This window comes from Cajanus cajan, chromosome 6 (assembly GCF_000230855.2).
Source record: "Cajanus cajan strain Asha chromosome 6, NIPB_CcT2T_4, whole genome shotgun sequence".
In the NCBI taxonomy this organism is placed as follows: Eukaryota; Viridiplantae; Streptophyta; class Magnoliopsida; order Fabales; family Fabaceae; genus Cajanus; species Cajanus cajan.
The window spans coordinates 49,164,159-49,184,404 of record NC_138522.1 but is presented as its reverse complement, the minus strand read 5'-3'; the positions used below and the strand labels follow the sequence as shown (position 1 = coordinate 49,184,404).

Sequence of the window (20,246 nt, the reverse complement as noted above, 5' to 3'; positions counted from 1 at the left end):
CAAAAGATAAATTACACTTATGGAATATTTTGAATCAGGATAACGATTAAACTTTCTTAAAATTTATATTACTATAGATTTTTCGACTTTAGTCCTTCATCGGAACAGTATGTTTCATAAAAAAAAAAAAAAAAAGTGAACATCTTTTAATTAGTTAAATGGATTAAAATAATAAAAAAAATGGGTGAGAGAATTTAATTGTATCAATAAAAAATTGAGAAATGAAATAATAATTTGGTGGATATAATATATTATTTTGGCTACGGACACGTTTGATGATATTGAATTATGATATAGTGAACACACCTTAAGCAATAAGGATTCTGGTGTAAAAAATAAAAAAAATCTAATCTTATCCAAATAATATAATAATGTTAAATGACAATGGAGTTTGATATTCGAAAGCGACATACCTAGACGATGACAAACAATCTTTGAAAACATAGACTTTTGAAGAGGAATGTCACTATGCACGATATAAAATACTTTAATTTTTTTAATTTATCTGTCTTCTCTTTTTATTTATTATTATATCGTGAGGAATCAAATCATACCGATATAACTTTAATCAATTATTATATTACCTGATAGTTTTATATAAGAAAATGAATTTTGTCAATTTAATTATTGAATTGTGACTTTGTATTGTCTTAAATGATTATATTAGTTTTTTTTTAATTTAATAAAAAAATATAATCAAATTATTTATATTTAATAAATTTTGGAAAATATATATTATAATGATTTTAATTTATATAAGACGAGATATCAAATAATTTATGATTGATATAAAATTTGTATATATAATTTAAGTGAATGAAACTTTCAATCTCACAAAGAGATTTGAGAAAATATCATCTAATTTGAAAGTTATTAATTATTGTAATAGTTGATACAAAGTCATATTGGTGTAATTTATTATCTCAATCTCAATATATATATATATATATATATATATATATATATATATGAGAAGGGATTTACTTAATCAAATAGTAAGTTTACTTAGATTTATTTCACTCAATAACTCATGATTTACATTAGATTTTAACTATCTAGCCATTCAATAAAAAGTTTGTAATGTATAGATCAAATTTTTAAATTTTTTATTTATTTTTAATTAATTAATATTCTATTTCATCAATTTAAATCAATGTATAAAATATTTTTATAATTATCTGTCAATTTAAATTCATGAAACAAAATAACAAATAATTTTCAAACTTTTTTAAGCTTTGCAAACTTTATTTATGCATTAAGAACTTTTAATATAATGGTTAGATTGTTGAAATTTAATGTAGAACATCAGCTATTGACTATTAGAATAGGTGGATCCCTCCTCTCTCTACACACATATAAAAAATAATCAAATTACTTCAAAAGTAACTTTCGGTATAGTTTTCCCACTTAATAATTCATTATATTTGTTGAATTTGAATAATCTAGCCATTAAATAAAAAATTATTAATATATAAATCAAGTTTACAAATTTTTAAAAACTTTAAAAATCAGATACTTCATTATATAGATTTGAATCAACGTGTAAAATATTTTTATAATTATTTGAATTAATGAAATAAAATATCAAATAGTTTTTTAAAAAAAACTTGTATATTTTATATATGTAATAAAAACTTTTAATTTAATGGCTCGTAAATTTATTTCACTCAATAATACATTATGTATGTTGAATTTCAGTGATTCAATTGTTAAATTAAAAGTTTTTAATGATAAATCAAATTTACAAATTTTTAAATTTTTTAAAAAATATTTGATACTTCGTTTCATTAATTCAAATAAATAAATAATCATGAAAGCATTTGATATGTTGATTCAAATCTATATAATGAAGTATCATATAATTTTTAAAGTTTTTAAAAATTTGTAAACTCGATTTATACATTATGAACTTTAAATTTAATGGTTGAATTATTCAAATTGAACACACATCACGAGTTATTAAGTGAAGTAACTATACAAAGAGTTATTTTTGGAGTAATTTGATTCATCTTTATATGTGTCTGTGTGTATTGCGAAAGAAATAACGGGTTCAGTTACTTTAGGAATAAAGTTACATAAACTTACTATACTCAATAACTATATTCTACATTAAATTTCAACCATCAATTTGAATTAATGAAACATAATAAAAAATAGTTTTCAAAATTTTTAAAACTTTGCAAACTTGATTTATGAATGAATAATTTTTAATTTAATGGTTAAAATGGTTAAAATTTAATGTAGAATATAAGTTATTGGGTGAAGTAAGCCTATGTAGAGTTATTCTTAGAATAAATGGATTCTCCATCTCTCTCTACACACACACACACACACACACACACATATATATATATATAAAGATAGATCAAATTACGCTATGAGTAACTTTTGGTATAATTACTTCTTCCAATAATTCATGATGTATGTTGAATTTGAACAATTCAACTGCTAAATTAAAAATTCTTAATGTATAGATAAAGTTTATAATTGTTTTAAAACTTTGAAAATCATATGATACTCCGTTGTATAGATTTGAATTAACGTACAAAATATTTTTATGATTATCCATTAATTTAAATTAATAAATGAAACATCAAATAGTTTTTTTTAAAAATTGTAGAATTAATCTATACATTAAAAGCTTTTAATTTAATGATTACGTTGTTGAAATTAAATATACACAGTGAGTTATTGAATAAATTAACTTTACCAAGAGTTATTCTTGGAGTAATTTACCAAGAGTTATTCTTGGAGTAATTTGATATGTTTTCATATATATATATATATATATATATATATATATATATATATATAGAGAGAGAGAGAGAGAGAGAGAGAGTTAATCATCCCTACACTGCCAGTATAAAGTTTTTTACACTAGCAACCAATCATATCTTTTAAAGTTATTTATTTTATTATTATTTCATTAAATAAGCAACTGACATGTCACTATTAAAATATATGATTGGTTGCCTGTGTAAAAAAACTTTACACTAACAGTGTATAGGCGATTAACTTATATATATATATATATATATATATGAGGAAGGTTCAAACGACATCGGTGTAACTTTTACTATACACCGCTCAATAACTTTATATTAATTGTGAATTTTGTAAATTTAACCGTTAGATTGAAAATTCATATCACTTTATATGTGTATATCAAATTTTGTTAAAATTGAACAACAACTTGAAAGTAATCAAAGTGTTAATATTTTAGTATATTTTGAAATGAATATATTACGTCAATTTTGTTTTATAAGAATGAAGTATCAAATCATCTTGGATTAATATAAAATTTTGTATATATGATCTAAGAGTAAAGAACTTTCAATCTAACGGTTGAATTTATAAAATTCACAATTAATATAAAGTTATTGACGGGTGTAACACTTAGTAAAAGTTACACCGGTGTCGTTTGAACCTCTTATATATATATATATATATAAGGAATCCACTGACTATAAAAGTAAGTTTACTTATATTTAGTTCACTTAATAACTAATGTTTAAAATCAAATTTTAACGATGAAACTGTTGAATTAAAAATTATTAATGTGTAGTTCAAGTCAACAAAATTTAAAAATTTTGAAAATAATTTTATATTTCATCTCGTTAATTCAAATCAACAGATAACAGTTTAATATTTAAAGTCTAAGTAAATTTACTCATTGAATAAATAGATTTTTCTTTGTATTTATACTTTTTCTTTCTCTCTCCATATATATATATTTGTTGGCACCATCATCAATATTAAATTAGTGAAATGACAATTTTAATAATTTTTTATTAAAATAAATTCAATCAATAAAACCTTGTATTTGATAATATTACTAACTAAATTAAGTTTTCAAAATTAAAAACATTTATTAAAGCAATATATTATTATTTTATTAGGTGATTTTCATAAAGTAGTATCATTGTCGAATAATATTCATTATACCAATAATATTATAAAACTTTTAAAATCAACGAGTTATTATTGAATAAATATTTTTAAGAATTCTTATAAATTATTATCTAATTTATTTTTTATTTATCATATTTATTTATGAATTAAATTTTAATATTTTAGAAATAAATTATCAATAATTAAAAATAATTTTATGTCACAATATAAATTATTTATCTCAATTTAAAATATAACTTATACTTAAAAATATTTATTTATATAAATTTTAAACATAATTTATATATTTAAATATAATATTTATTTTTTTTATAATTTATTATAAATTTTAATTATGTATAATAAATATTTAGCCTAACATTCAGATTAAAATAATATACTCCTTATGTACCTATAAGTAAAATATGTTAAAACTTTTTAAACTGAAATATATGTAAATTTTAATGAAATCAACTTTTTTCAACATTTTTATTATTCATACAATAATAAACTTGAGTAGCATCTATTTTATAATAAATGTGATGGGAGATATTTTAAAAAAATATACTATAAATTTTATACAAAATATAAAATTAAATACATTAGTTAATTCTTTTTATATGCATAAAATTGGTATCTTTTGACAAATAAATTCATAAACAAGGTTTATTCCTAGAACAGTATAAAGCGAAAGTGATAGACACGACACGACGTCGTCAGATCGTGGGTGAGGTTGCAATAAGGCGGAAAAGTCAGGGGTAAAATGGAGAAAAAAATTGTAACTAAAGTATCGAAATCCATTGAAAAAAGAAAACCATTCCAATACTCACTCTCTCTCCGGTGTCTTCTCTGTTACGTCGTCGTTTCACAGCCACCGCCACAACCCTTCGACTTTCGAAAACCCTAACCCCACTCTCATACTCCCTCTTTTTCATTATTTGAGATTTCGAACTTCTACCATCTTCCCCAAAGGTTTGATTTCTTTACTTAGCTGCTTATTTGTAATTTATGGTTTAGATTACTATCGCTGTTTCCCACAGATCGATTTATGCTCTGGTGTATCCGCACCGTGCCAAAATTCTTAAAATTTTAATTTCAGAACTCACATCTACCAAAACTAACTGAAACTAATATAACTAATTGAGCTGTTTCAGTTTTTTGTATTGTCCTGTGCATAAAAGAAACTCCAATGATTCTCTGCCTCTGTTTTGCTTAGTTCTATTTCTATAGTACATTGTATCAGATCATTCAATGTTTTTGTATAGTTAAATTGTGCTATGATTTATGAACTATAGTTGGTAGTTTAAAGTTGTGCAATATCAGTATCACAATCACAGCTTTGATCTGCCGGGTGTGATATGAACTGATGTGTAATTTTCTTTGCAGTTTGCTACCATGGCTGGGTTGGCACCGGAAGGATCACAATTTGATGCTCGTCAATATGATGCTAAGATGAATGAGTTGTAGGTTTCCCCTTCCTTTAGATGGATTCTTAGAAGAGATGCTATGGCGTTGAGATATGCTTTTATTTTTTTCGAATTAGTGATACCATCTTATTATTTCAAACATAATGCCTACCTGTAATGCACCATGTCTTGTATGCTCATTCTTGGTTTGATGTGTTGATGGAGCCAGACTTGGAACTGATGGACAAGATTTTTTTACTTCTTATGACGAAGTTTGCGAAAGTTTCGATGCCATGGGACTGCAGGAGAACCTTCTGAGGGGTATTTATGCATATGGTATGTACATTAGTATTTGAATGTACTCTAATTTTGAATCTTGTTTGAGAACTTTGGTTTCTATTGTTTATAACTGCATCAAAACTGGGATTAATTTATGGTCAAATTATATGCCTCTTAAGAGTCTTGAATACTAGCTGCACTTTCTTTTTTGATTGTTGATGTTGCTATTATTTGCCATTGATAACTAAGCATTTGTGTGGATGTTGTATTACTTCTGAGAAGGTTTCGAGAAGCCCTCTGCCATTCAGCAAAGGGGGATTGTTCCTTTCTGCAAGGGGCTTGACGTAATTCAGCAAGCACAATCTGGAACTGGAAAAACTGCTACATTTTGTTCTGGAATTTTGCAGCAGCTTGATTACAGCTTAGTGGAATGCCAGGCTCTGGTTCTTGCTCCCACTCGGGAGCTTGCTCAACAAATTGAGAAGGTCATGCGAGCACTAGGGGACTATCTTGGTGTCAAGGTTCATGCTTGTGTTGGTGGGACCAGTGTTCGTGAAGATCAACGCATCCTCTCAAGTGGGGTTCATGTTGTTGTTGGTACACCTGGTCGTGTATTTGACATGCTGCGTAGGCAATCTTTGCGCCCTGATAACATCAAGATGTTTGTATTGGATGAAGCAGATGAGATGCTCTCTCGAGGTTTCAAGGATCAGGTCCTCTCATTTTCCCATGGTGCTATCTTTAATTTGCTTCATTCTTTTGTTGTGTTGGAATAAGTTTTTGGCTTAGAAATCCTAATTAGTGTTTTATTTGAATTTTCACCAAATTTATAGATAACTGAGCTATAATGGCTACCAATAACCTTGTTAGTCGTGGTTTGTCAAACAGTACATTTTGGTGGACTAGATACAACACAACAATATATTAGCCTGTTAAAGATGCAAGTGCATATTTGAATAGATTTTGATCATGAAAGAATAGGATAATAGAAATCCCGTTTCAGTCTCTTTTCTTTTATATATTCATCTTTTATCTCTTATGAAATTTAGAAAAAAATGCATATGGTACTGTTATTCGAGGTACAACTTAAGTAAATTCGTCGTTCATAAGTGCTACTTTTTTAGTGTTCTTATGGGCATGCATATTTAAATACTTACTCTTTGCCATTTTGATAATTATGGGTTTCGGTTTGTGGTCTGCATTGGTAGCATGTACATGTTTAATATGCAATACAAATAAATAGCTACAACTTTATCTGCCTTTTGGTTCATAAAGTGTATCCTCCTGAACTTTTACCTTTCTTTTGTACCACCTTCCAGATCTATGATATTTTTCAGCTGTTGCCACCTAAGATCCAGGTTGGAGTTTTCTCTGCCACAATGCCTCCTGAAGCCCTGGAAATCACAAGGAAATTTATGAACAAACCTGTGAGGATTCTGGTAAAACGTGATGAGCTTACCTTGGAGGGAATTAAGCAATTTTTTGTCAATGTAGATAAGGAGGAATGGAAGCTCGAGACACTATGTGATCTTTATGAAACTTTGGCAATCACTCAGAGTGTTATCTTTGTGAACACCAGACGCAAGGTAGATTGGCTCACAGACAAAATGCGGGGTCGTGATCACACAGTTTCAGCTACTCATGGAGATATGGACCAAAACACAAGGGATATAATTATGCGGGAATTCCGTTCTGGGTCCTCCCGTGTTCTTATTACCACAGATCTTTTGGCCCGTGGTATTGATGTCCAGCAAGTCTCACTTGTTATAAATTATGATCTGCCAACTCAGCCAGAGAACTATCTTCATCGAATTGGTCGTAGTGGTCGGTTTGGGAGAAAAGGTGTTGCTATCAATTTTGTGACCAAGGATGATGAAAGGATGCTGTTGGACATCCAAAAGTTTTATAATGTGGTGATCGAGGAGCTGCCAGCCAATGTAGCTGATCTCATTTGATTTGGTCTTTGCTTCATTGGTAATGCTTTAATTATGGAGGCCGCAGTCATTATTTTATTGTCATGGCCCAGGGCCTTTCTCTAGCAAGATTTGAACTTAACCCCAAACCAGTGGATTTGAAATGGGCATTTTGATCTCTAATTTTGGGTCTAGCAGAATGCGTTGTCGCAATTTTGTTTTGTTTGTTTGTATCTGTCTTGCTAAAGATTGTTGATTGCCGGTTTCTCTGTGTTTTGTTTTAATATCTGTGAGGGTGGTTGTGTAAATTTAAAACTTTTCTATCTTTACGTTGGAAATGTACTGGACTTGTTCTCATTGTCACCCCGTTGAATTGTCTCGTATGTACCTGTCACATGTTGCTCGCCCTTAAACTGCAAATGGAAGCTGTTTAAGTGACGGTCCAAAATTTCTTTTTTATAGGACCAAAGTATTAGAACAGGGTTTCTCCAGGGTGGATCTGTCGGAGTATACAAGGATGTCTTTATATTTTATATAATTCGAAGTATATTGATATCTTAATACAACAAAAAAAATATAAATAAATGCATATTTTCTTGTTTACCCTAAATATAACATAACTCTTGGATAATGTTTGTATGCTTCAGCTTACAATGAGGTTTCCTTGGTAAAGAATAGATTGCTCGTTACGTATTTGAGTAGCAATATGTGCAATCATAGCAATTGCTATCAATTGCTGGGTCAACTGTCTGCTAAGTCATTCATACTATTATTAGCGGTGACTTGTAGCATACGCTATCCTTGCTAGAGGAGTAATGATACATTTGCAACAAAAAATTATACGAGAGTTGTACAAGTTTCTTATAATTTTTTGTTGTAAAAGTTGTATAATTTTTGTTGTAAAGTTGTTGTATTGTATTTATTGTATATTTGTTATATATATATATATATATATATATATATATATATATATATATATATATATCGTATTTGATACCTATGGTAAATAGAAAAAAAATCATAAAATAAGTAATGATTATTATTTAGTCATCTTTAATTTGATTTTCTAAATTAAAAAATATTGAAAGAAATTTATTTTTGTTAAATAAATTCACTCAATTTTAATCAAACAAAACTATTAAACTATTCAAAATTTAATGTAATGTTCAAATAGGTTTAATAAGAACATACTTTTAGTATAAAAGAATTACTTTAATAATGAATTAAAATTATTTTTATGACTTTTACAATAATCAAAGTTGATAAGTTTAGAGGCCATGAAAATTTGTGAGTAGATAATGAATTAAAAAAAGTTTGTAATTAGATGACCGTAAAATAATTTTACGTTGTAGTAGTAATCTATCTTTATTTCTTTGTATAGATAATGATAATGATCGTGTCATTAAAAAATGATATTCGATACAAATTGTCTAATTAAATCTGTTTTCATTAGACCATACCTAGTGACCTAGAGTAACTAATATATCACAATAATAACACAATAAAAATTGAATTACTGTTAACGTAGGTTATAATATCATTTAAGCATGTATTTGAACATTGTGTTATTAAATGAAATTGACTTTATAATAACAAGTTAAAAAATATTTAATATGAGTAAATGGTCATCCTAATGTAAATTATAGTATTTAAGATAAAATAACTTTCTCCACATATAGGAAATAAAAAAAAATGTTCTATAATTATAAGAAATATTAATCACTAATGAGGTACGAAGTTGAAAATTTCATTCTTCAAAAGGGGCCGTGGAAAAAATAAATAATAAAAAGTCGTAATATCTCTGTTGTTGTCGTGGGCCATTGAAAAAGGATCATCCTTTGTCCGGGTCAAAAGCAAATCCTCAAGAATTTTAAAAGCGTAAGCACTAAACATTAGAGAATGGAAAATTCCAAGGGTACACCTCATTTGTTTTTGGTTAAGTAAAAAGAAAATAAAAATAAAAAATAAACTTGATAAAATATGCAATGAAAAAGAAAAATGATACATGAATGTTTTATAATTAAAAACATTTCCTTAATATTATATATATATATATTTTTTATCCTATCATTTTCTTATAACCAATCAATATGAAGTATTTCAGTTTTATTGATGATTAATTTTTCACAATTTTTTTTATAATGAATCTCTCCTCTTAATCATATCTTCTAGCAAAGAGAGTAAAAGACAAATTCTTGATTAAAAAGATTGAAAACCTAATACAACTTAGAGTAACGACTTGTTTCTCACCATGGTATATGCTAAATTTCCAATTAAAAAATATAAAAGAGGAATTAGATGTATAAAAGTATAATAAGTCTTAGAAAATTGTGATTCCGCACTAAACACGCGACCTAACAATGAATATATGAATTCTCCCCATAAGTCAGTAACAGCGGATGGAATTTAATAGTGGATGGAGAAAGGTACTTTTAAATTGAAAGTAAAACGAAGCCAAAACCAAAGCCATCGTAGACCAAAGCTCCCAGTCTTTGTTGGACCCCACGTCACCTCTGTCCCTCAAATTTTCTAAATAAATAAAAGAAAGGTTAAGAGTTGAAGAGAGACAAGCCTTTGATTCTTGTTCTTGTTGTTCCAAATTCCCATGGAGGACTTTCAAAGATCAAGGTCCTATGCACATGGGCAAATGATGCAGATTGAGAGCTACTATGGAGCTCCTAGGCCCTATGATCTGAGAAGTTATAGTGCTTCGTATTCACATGCTCATATGGGTCCTAGTCCTAGGGACTTGAAGTTGAAGAAAGGGAAAAGCATTTCAGCAGGGTCTTCTTTGTCAAAGTCTTGGAGCATCGCTGATCCTGAGCTTCAGAGGAAGAAGAGGGTTGCCAGCTACAAAATGTATTCTGTCGAAGGTAAGATCAAAGGATCCTTCAGAAACAGCTTCAGGTGGCTCAAGAACAAGTATTCTCAAGTGGTTTATGGTTGGTAGTTAATTGCTACTTGTATTTTAATTTCTGCTTTTGCATATCTACCAGATTAATCATTCGCTTCATCAAAGCTTTTGTTTATATGTCATATAATTTGTTGCTTATTATTGGCTTCTGAAAGATCTTCTTGGAGGGGTGAAATGAAATTAATTATATTTATTTTGTTGTTCATCGTTTATTTTCTCTGTGATGGGTCGGTTGGATTAAGCCATGTACAGTATTGGTGTTTCCCTTTAGTGAGGCTTCTGTTATGTGTACTTTCGCAATCCTGTTGTTATTCTTATCATTGTTTGCTTACAAACAATCCTCTGCTTTTAAACAGAATTAGTTTTCCAACAAATGACTTCAATGGTTAAGTAGATTTTAGGCTTTTTTTTTTTTTTTTTTTTAATAATTTTTCCAGGGCACTTACTCAATCTTCTAACACAGTTCAAAGGATTTGATATGATTCCAACGGAGACAAAACTTATATAAGTATTGAAGATGTTGTTCTTCGATGATATATAATTAGACTATTATTTTGATAATATCTATAATAAATAATTTTATTCAATATCAATATCTATTATCAATTTAAAATTTTAATTATGATTGAAAAATAATGCTAATATTGATATTGTATCTAAGATTTGTTCTCCTAGTAAATATTTATGATTAAAGACACTTTTTCTTATATTTTCTTTATTATTTATTAAAATTTATTAAAAATTATAAATTTTAGTGAGTTTCATATTAGTTTATCACTAGCCGGTGAGTTGGTGAATAATTGTTATACGCATGATGGCATGGTATTTTTGAGTGGAAAGAAAACCAAAAGGAAAAAAGATTACTTGTAAATTATATATTTGTATTCATTATCGATGTTTGGTAGGTTGGTTGGGAGAAAGGAAGTACAATGGGGTTGGGGTGATTCCATGGGTAAGCTTATTATCATAAATTCAATTTGATATTTTTTAAACCAAAGTCAAGGATTAACCAAATTAATATCTCTAACCCCAAGCGTGTGGTTCAGCGGTAGGGGTTGATCCACGCTTAAACAAGGGGTTAACCAAATTAATATCCCTATCCCATTCTTTACCTTTCTCACGTTTGTATTTTCTTTTCTTTCTTCTTTTTGCTCTGTATTCCGGACTTTTTTGTTTAAATATTATAAATAAAATAAATACATTTATCAAAATATTATGTCCTAATTTATTTATTAAAGTATTATGTTTATTATTCATGGTGAGAATTTGATCTTTCATTAACCAATTTCTCACTTAAATTTTTTAATTTTTTTATTTATGCATTTAGAAATTGGTTAAGCAATTAATCAATTTCTTAAGTGCAATTATTTTTTGTTTTTATTTTTTTCTTTAATTTTTATAATATTGTTATTTTTATGATATATATTTTTTATTTAGTTTATTAGTTTGAAAAATTAGTTAATATATAAATAAATTCATATTTTTTTCTTGTAAATTTAAAGTTTTGTAAGAAGAGATCGTAAATAATTTAAAGATGTATAAGTTTATTATACAATACAAATTAAAGAATATATATACATCACTGAAAACAAAATATTAAAAGATCAAATACATTGTAAAAAAAAAAAAGATTAATTTAAACATGTGCTTCAAAATGAATTTCATAACACAAATACACATAATTTAAAATAAAAAAATATAGATAATTAATTTTCACACATTCTTTGAAATCAAACTCATATATAGACAATAATTAACTGTGTATGTGTCCACTAGTACCAAAATGGTCTTTACTTGATATTATATAAGCACGAGTCAAATAAGAGTGCATACACAAAACTAATAGTGGGTGGACATTAGAGAATTTTGTGCATGTGTTTGGTATTCGATATATTGTATAAAATTTCACGAGACAATTCAAAAACGCGAGTAGAAGAAAATAAGTCATTAACATGGGTTAGCATTTTTTCTTTATTCTTGCAATCAAAATAATTAGTTTCATCAACTATTTTTCAACTTAATGATTTTATATGGTCTAAATTCCCTAGCGTATGACATGAATGAGTCTACATGCAATTACAACTATAATAACCTGAGGGCAGAATCAGAGAGTAAAAATGTTATTGAATGACTTGATCAAATCTCACAAGATAAATAAACTCTTGATAAGGTTGATGAAAGGAGCATATGTCCACAAATCTAGTAGAGACAGTCAACTTAGTACATAGAAAAATAAAAAACTACCAATCAGAGCATTGATTGTGTCGACTTACCAAATGTGTAACAACTTATTCAATCAAAGAGGGAGAAGAGTCACGACTAAATTGAGATGCATACATATATACTTAGAAATATTAAACAAGACCTTAGCTAATGCACAAACAAAGACAAACTCTCACCATGTGCTTAAGTTTAACAAATCCGATATGTGTTTCCTCATACAAGAGACATTTAACCCAAGAGAGGGATAATTATTTAGACAATTCACAATTAGTCTGGATGAAATGTGGTGTGATTGTGATAAATTTCAAAAATTACACATGCTTTGCTCACATGTTAGTACTGCTTGTAAACAAACGTGTTCACCATGTTTACACATCTTACATATATTTTGTTTACACATTGAAATACATTTACAATGTGAACAAAGGATTGCTTGGAGAGTTACACAATGAACAATATTGACCATAATATAAACCTGCTTCAATTTGGACATGAAAATAAATAAAAAAAAGTTGTCCAAAATCCTCGTGTATGCGCATATAGATGGATACGCAAGAACCAATTGAAAAGATGTTTTATGTGTATGAATCATGGTCATACTAACAAAAAATGTCTTTATGGTGTGTAAACTTCCGGTCAAGAATAACTATTTATATTTCTATTTTTGCACCTTTCATTTTGGTAATCATGTTATTTTGATTTAAAGTCAATTTTAACAATTTCATATATTATTTGAAATCTTATTTTTACTGATTATAATACATTAAAAATATTTATAAAAATAATATTTTCACTTTCTTCTAATAAATTATCAAACACACTTATTACAAAATTTATTAATCATTATTAAAATATTATTTATAATAGAAACAAATATATTGTTATAAAAAATTATGAATTTATTTATATATTAACTAATTTTTCAAGTTAATAAATTAAATAGAAAAATATATATTTAAAAATAATAATATTATAAAAAAAGTTATAAAATAAACAAAAAAAACTACAATTGAGAAATTGGTTTTATGTTAAACAATTTCTCAATGCATACATAAAAAACAATTGAAAAATTTAGATGAGAAATTGATTAGTGGAAGATCAAACTTTTAACATAAATAATAAACATATCACTTTAATAAATATATTTTAAGATATGATATTTTAATAAATTTATATATATTTTATAATATTTAAATAAAAAATATTGCATTCCGCTCCAACACAAAAATAAAATAAAATAAAATATATAATATAAAAAATGAAGTTGGTCAACTGCCATACTCTTTAGAAAAGGACATTTGGTTTTACATTTCTTAAGCCGACATCTTACTCAAAATTATTTTTTTAATTGGCTTACCCAAAAATAAATTATATTTGATTGATATCCTTAAACCAAATTAAATCAAGAATCAATTGTTTGTTGAGCGATCCTAAGAAAAACTTGCCTAAACTTCAATATGCTCTCATTTTGTTCATTTATTTTATTATTACACACATTCGCATACCTTTGAAGTAAAATGTCAAGAATTAATGGCTCCAAGGAAACGAATGGTTCTTACAGAACGTCCTATTTGCAGTTCGAAAAAAAAAAGCATCCTATTTTAACCTTTCTTTGGTTTGTGCGAATACTGAATATATAGTAGATTTTTAAATTGAAGTAATTATAATTTTCAATTAAAAAACATTTTAAATAGTTAAGGATTAAATTGGAATAAATAGAAACATGATAGCAACATGATAACTATTTACATTTGTGTAGGTCTAAAAGTGATTATTTTGAAATACCTTAATTTAAAGTGATTTTTACATGTGCGATCAGTGACGGATCTAGACATTTTAGATAGTGGGAGCAATATTTATTTATATATTTATAGTTTAAAAAATTTTACATATAATTTTTAAAAGTATAAATATATTATAATTATTTTTTACAACTTTTTATATCTACAATAATGGTTAAGGATGAAAATAAATTAGGTCAGACTATGTTATATTATAATTTAATAGGTTTGAACCTAATTTTATTTAAAAATACACGTCTTAAATATGATATATTTATCCGTCATAATATTTTTTAAATATTTAATTAGAACTACAATCTTAAAGACCTATTTTATAATAATTTAATATTAATAAAAATATAAAAATAAATTTGTTGAATTTTATAAGAATCAAGTTTAACTTATTTATGATGTAAACATGTTTTGAATATGTGATATAAATTTTTAGGTAATAATTTATTTTAAAACATATTTAATAACAAATTTTTTAAATAAAACATAAAACTTCCAATCTTTCCTATTTTGATTTTGTTTGGTCAACATATATAATAAACAAAAAGTACAAAAAGTAAACATACATACTGTAAATTTTATTTTATACATACGATAATTTATATATATATATATATATATATATATATATATATTAGAATATAACTTTTATTTTTTAAAATATATTATTTTTTATTAAAAAATCATGTATGTGTAAATTGGTAGTGGGGGCATGTGCCCCCACTCTATCATACCTAGATCCGTCCCTATGTGCGATGCAAGCTTGTTACTATTTTCAAAATTTGAGCTTGTTATTTTAATTTATATTTATTATATTGTTTAATAGTTACGAAACATAAAATTTAGAGAATTACAAAATTTTAAATCTAAAAATTATTTTTTATAAAAACATAATTATTTTCTACTTGATTCACTCTATAGAAGTAAAATGATATTTTAGTCAAAATTTCATAGACAAATATCGAATCCCAATCTTTTATTAAAAAAAACGTTTTTAACACCATATTCAACAATAAAAATATATTTAAAAAGTGAATTAAATTACTCAATTAATTACAAGCATAAACAACATTTATACTTCATGAAATATATAAATTCTAAATAAAATAAGAACGCATGAATGATTTGATAAAAAAAAATATTGAGGTTACTTGATAATAAATAATATTGAGATTGATCAATCCTCGTACACTTTCTTCATCATCACTCTCCTATTGGATGGTGGTGAAAGTTTGTGCCTAGCTAGTTCCTCAATCACAAATGTTAGTTTTTATTTTTTTATTTTATTTACATATTTTTTTTAAAGTAAATGTTGGTTTAGTGTTAGTTGATGTTGCTTTTGTAGAAGAGTATATCAGAAGAGTTTCAAATTTTTGAACAAGATAAATCAAAGACAAATATGTAAAAGTAGAGTGTTAATTTTTTCTATATAAATATACAAAGTACTTTTAAAATATTTAATTTCTTTATAAACAATGAAAAAATTATAAAATGTTGATAATTTTTGTAATACCTTATTTTTTTATTTATTATTATTATTTATTATTAAAATGGCATTTTCGTGAATTTTATAAAGGTATAGGGGTATTATTGTAATTATTGATGGCATTTTCGCAATTTTCAAAAAAGTTTGAAGGGTGTTTTGGTAACTTGGAACGGGCCGTTCCAAAAGCAAAACGGGCCGTTCCAAGCTTTAAAATTTAACTAAAAATCTTGAGTGAGAACGGGCTCAGAACGGCCGTTCCGACAAGGAGAACGGGCCGTTCTGATTGTGAAACGGGCCGTTCTAAAGGGAGAACAGGCCGTTTCAAAAGGAGTACGGGCCGTTCTGCTGGAAATTGGGAACGGGCCGTTCCGTATTTGGAACGGGCCGTTCCAGTTCAAAAATTTGCGTAGCTTTTTCGAGCCCAGAACGGGCGTTCCGCTTTTTGGAACGGCCGTACCGGGTAGAGGAGCCAGAATTGCTATAAATAGGGGCTTGGGGAGTTACGAAAATTCATACCTTGGGAAGAGAAAATCCTTAGAGAAAGAGGGAGGAAAGGAAAGGGGGAGAAAGAGGAAGAGGAATCCGGTAGAGGTGGTTCTGTCAGAATAAAGAAAAGAGGAGAAAGAGGAGGAGGTTCTGCTCAAATTTCGGTTCAGGATTATCCAAGTAAGGGAAGTTAGTTTTTGAAATTATTAATTGTTTGATGATTAATAATAAATGAATATTTTTGAACTGTGTCAAATTTTGTTGTTGAGTCGAGCTGAATTATATGTTGATTTTTAACAGTATTGTACTATAAGGATGTTGAACTGAGTTATGAGTAGTAAGTTGTGTTGAATACTACTTAGCTGTGTTGTATGCTGATTTGTTGTACTATATAATGATGAGCTGTATGCTGATTATACCCACTTGAGGTGGTGTTGTTGGTGCTGTTGTTACCGCTAAGTCGGTGTTGTTATAGCCACTAGAGTGGTGCTGTTGTTACCGCTAAGTCGGTGTTGTTATAGCCACTAGAGTGGTGCTGTTGTTGCCGCTAAGTCGGTGTTGTTATAGCCACTAGAGTGGTGCTGTTGTTGCCGCTAAGTCGGTGTTGTTATAGCCACTAGAGTGGTGTTGTTGTTGCCGCTAAGTCGGTGCCGTTATAGCCACTAGAGTGGTGCTGTTGCTGCTACTAAGCAGTGTTGATATAACCGCATTATGGTGCTGATGTTGTTGAGCAATATAAGTTGTGTAGATGTGTTGATAATTATAACGATGAATTTATTTACATTGCTAATCCTTTGCTAGTATGATTTTTTTTTTAAAAGAATACTAGCTTACCCTTGCATGTTTTCCATGTGGTTGGAACTGCGATGATCATACTATGTATGGGAGCAGAGCAGGAATAGGTGGGCTTCTTGGGATGAGTCTCCGGCGGACTTTGGAGCTAATTTGCTTGTGTGGATATTTTGCTTGTAGCTACTTGGGATAGTAGCATTTGGTTGTAATTTTCCTTGGTACACTTTAACTCTAGTCAGACTGGAATCTTGTATATTTATATATTCTAGATCCTATATTTATATACTTGTTCTATCTGTCTGGTGTTTTAGTGTGCTATACCGTGTGTAGTGACCAGCCGGGTCGTTACACTTTAATGGTATCAGAGCAGTTAGAGTCTAGTGGACACTCTTTGGGGGTAGTTCCTTTAGGCTTTTTGCTGTGTTAGCTCTGTGCTGTGTTGCTTTGCTGTGATGTCTGCTGTGCTGAAATTGTTGTGGTGATTTGTTGTGCTATTGATTTTGTGTGGCTTAGTTACTGTTTACTAAAGAAGTTGTTATCTTTGTAGAAGATGACTAGGACAAATGAGCAGATAGCCCGTGCCCTCGAGATGTTGGCCATGGCTATGCAACAACAAAATACCTATTTTGCTAGGATGGAGGTTGAGAGAGCTGCAGTTAGTGCAGCAAGACCTGCAGGGTCACAGGAGAGCCGGGATCTTGCTGAGTTCCGAAAGTGTAACCCTCCGCAGTTTACTGGAGATGGGGATTCAGAGGTAGCTGACCGCTGGATCCGTGAATTAGAGAAGATCTTTACCGTACTGGGATGTCCTCCAGAGAGGAGGTTAGCATATGCTGTGTACATGCTTGTGGGAGAGGCTGAGCATTGGTGGAGAGGCACCTATCAGATGCTTGTTGCTAGAGGAGTTACCGTTGACTGGGAATGTTTCAGGACAATGTTCATGGAGAAATACTTTCCTGACAGTGTAAGGCACGCCAAGGAGGTTGAATTTATGCGACTGCATCAGGGTGGGATGACAGTTTCTGAGTATGCGATAAAATTCGAGCACCTGGCCCGTTTTTATTCGCAGGTTATGCCTGAGGCTTGGAAATGCAGGAAATTTGCAGATGGATTGAGATATGAGCTGAAGAGGATGGTGGTGCCTATGGCCATCACGGAGTTCCCAGCCTTAGTGGAGAAGGCGAAGGTGGTTGAGCAGTTGGAAGGTGGCAACCGTACTGTAAGGACTATTGGGGGACCATATGGGTCCAAGAAGGGTGAGAGTCAGAGGAAACCATATGACAGGCCCCAACCACAGCGAGGGGGTTCTGTTTATAGGCAATCTTTCAGTGCTGCTAGTGGAGATAGACAGAGTGGAGGTGCCACTCTGAGATGTTTCAGGTGTGCTGGGCCCCACTTTATCAGGGACTGTCCGCACACGGAGAACCGTTGCTTCAGATGTCATCAGATGGGCCACGAATCGGCAAATTGTCCTACGGGGGATAGACCAGAGAGGAGCACTCAGAGGAGTAATGTACAGAGGGCTGATACTCAGAGGAGTGGTGCACTGAGAGCTGATACACAGAGGGGTGACAGACCTACTACTGCTGGTAGGGTATTTGCTTTGACGGGTGCTGAGGCTTCGACTTCTTCTGATCTTGTGAAGGGGAAGGGCAAAGCCGCTGGTAAGGATGTGATGATTCTATTTGACTCTGGTGCTACGCATTCATTTATATCATATGCATGTGCTGCTTTGTTGGGTGTGCCTGTGTGTGAGTTGGGGTTGAGACTACTTGTGTCGACACCCGCTTCTACTTCTGTGATTGCTTCTGAATTGTGCGTGGGTTGTCCAGTTGTGGTGGATGAGAAGAAGTACAAGGTGAACTTGATTTGTTTACCTTTGGTGGATATTGACATAATCTTAGGGATGGATTGGTTGTCTGCCAATCGCATCCTTATAGACTGTGCCAATAGGCGGTTAATCTTCCCTCAAGAGGAGGATGAGCTGTTGATCTCAGCTGTTCAAGCTGAGTCCTTGCTGAGGGATGGGGCAGAGTGCTGTCTTCTGCTTGCTACCACGAGTGTGGAGACCGAGAGGATCTTAGCTGGTATCGATGTGGTGAAGGAGTATGCCGAGGTGTTCCCTGACGAGGTGCCTGGGTTGCCTCCTGTTAGGGAGATGGAGTTCAGCATTGACCTGGTTCCAAGTGCGGGACCAGTGTCAGTAGCTCCCTATAGGATGGCTCCTGCTGAGCTGGCTGAGCTGAAAGATCAGTTGGAGGACTTATTGGAAAAGCAGTTGGTGCGACCGAGTGTTTCGCCGTGGGGTGCTCCTGTGTTGTTGGTAAAGAAGAAGGATGGGGGTAGTCGACTGTGTGTTGATTTCAGGCAGCTGAACAAATTGACCATTAAGAACAAATATCCACTTCCCCGGATAGATGACTTAATGGATCAATTGAGGGGCGCGACGGTGTTTTCTAAGATTGACTTGAGGTCAGGATATCACCAGATTAGGGTGAAGGAGGGTGACATACCGAAGACTGCTTTCAGGACTAGGTATGGTCACTATGAATATGTTGTGATGCCGTTCGGTGTGACCAACGCCCCCGCTGTGTTCATGGACTACATGAACAGAATCTTCCGGCCGTTCTTGGATAAATTCGTGGTAGTGTTTATTGATGATATCTTAGTTTATTCAAGGACCCCGGAGGAACATGGAGAGCACTTGAGGACAGTGTTGGAGATTTTGAAAGCGAAGCAATTGTATGCTAAGCTTTCAAAATGTGAGTTCTGGTTGGATGAGGTGAAGTTCTTGGGCCACGTGATTTCAGCTAAGGGGATTGCTGTTGATCCGGCTAAGGTGGAGTCGGTATTGCAGTGGGAACGCCCGAGGACTGTCACGGATATACGGAGCTTTGTGGGCTTAGCGGGTTACTATCGGAGGTTCATTGAAGGGTTCTCTAGGATAGTAGCGCCTCTGACCCAGTTGACGAGGAAGGAGCAGCCGTTTATTTGGACAGATGCCTGTGAACGGAGCTTTGAGGAGTTGAAGAGAAGGTTGACTACTTCTCCTGTGTTGGTGTT

General features: G+C 30.5%; 2 protein-coding genes across 2 annotated transcripts; both read left to right on the top strand.

Annotated features, from left to right (window-relative positions):
• Positions 1-4,696: 4,696 nt before the first annotated feature.
• LOC109796658 (eukaryotic initiation factor 4A-11) lies at positions 4,697-7,852 on the top strand. Its single transcript, XM_020356399.3, has 5 exons — positions 4,697-4,863; positions 5,278-5,354; positions 5,527-5,633; positions 5,859-6,289; positions 6,896-7,852. The coding sequence occupies exons 2-5, from the start codon at positions 5,287-5,289 to the stop codon at positions 7,529-7,531; spliced, it is 1,242 nt and encodes a 413-aa protein (XP_020211988.1). The 5' UTR covers positions 4,697-4,863; positions 5,278-5,286; the 3' UTR covers positions 7,532-7,852.
• A 2,101-nt stretch (positions 7,853-9,953) lies between these two features.
• LOC109796939 (uncharacterized) lies at positions 9,954-10,608 on the top strand. Its single transcript, XM_020356802.3, has one exon. It carries the CDS (start codon positions 10,095-10,097, stop codon positions 10,437-10,439), a length of 345 nt encoding a protein of 114 aa, XP_020212391.1. The 5' UTR covers positions 9,954-10,094; the 3' UTR covers positions 10,440-10,608.
• The last annotated feature ends 9,638 nt before the right edge of the window (positions 10,609-20,246 follow it).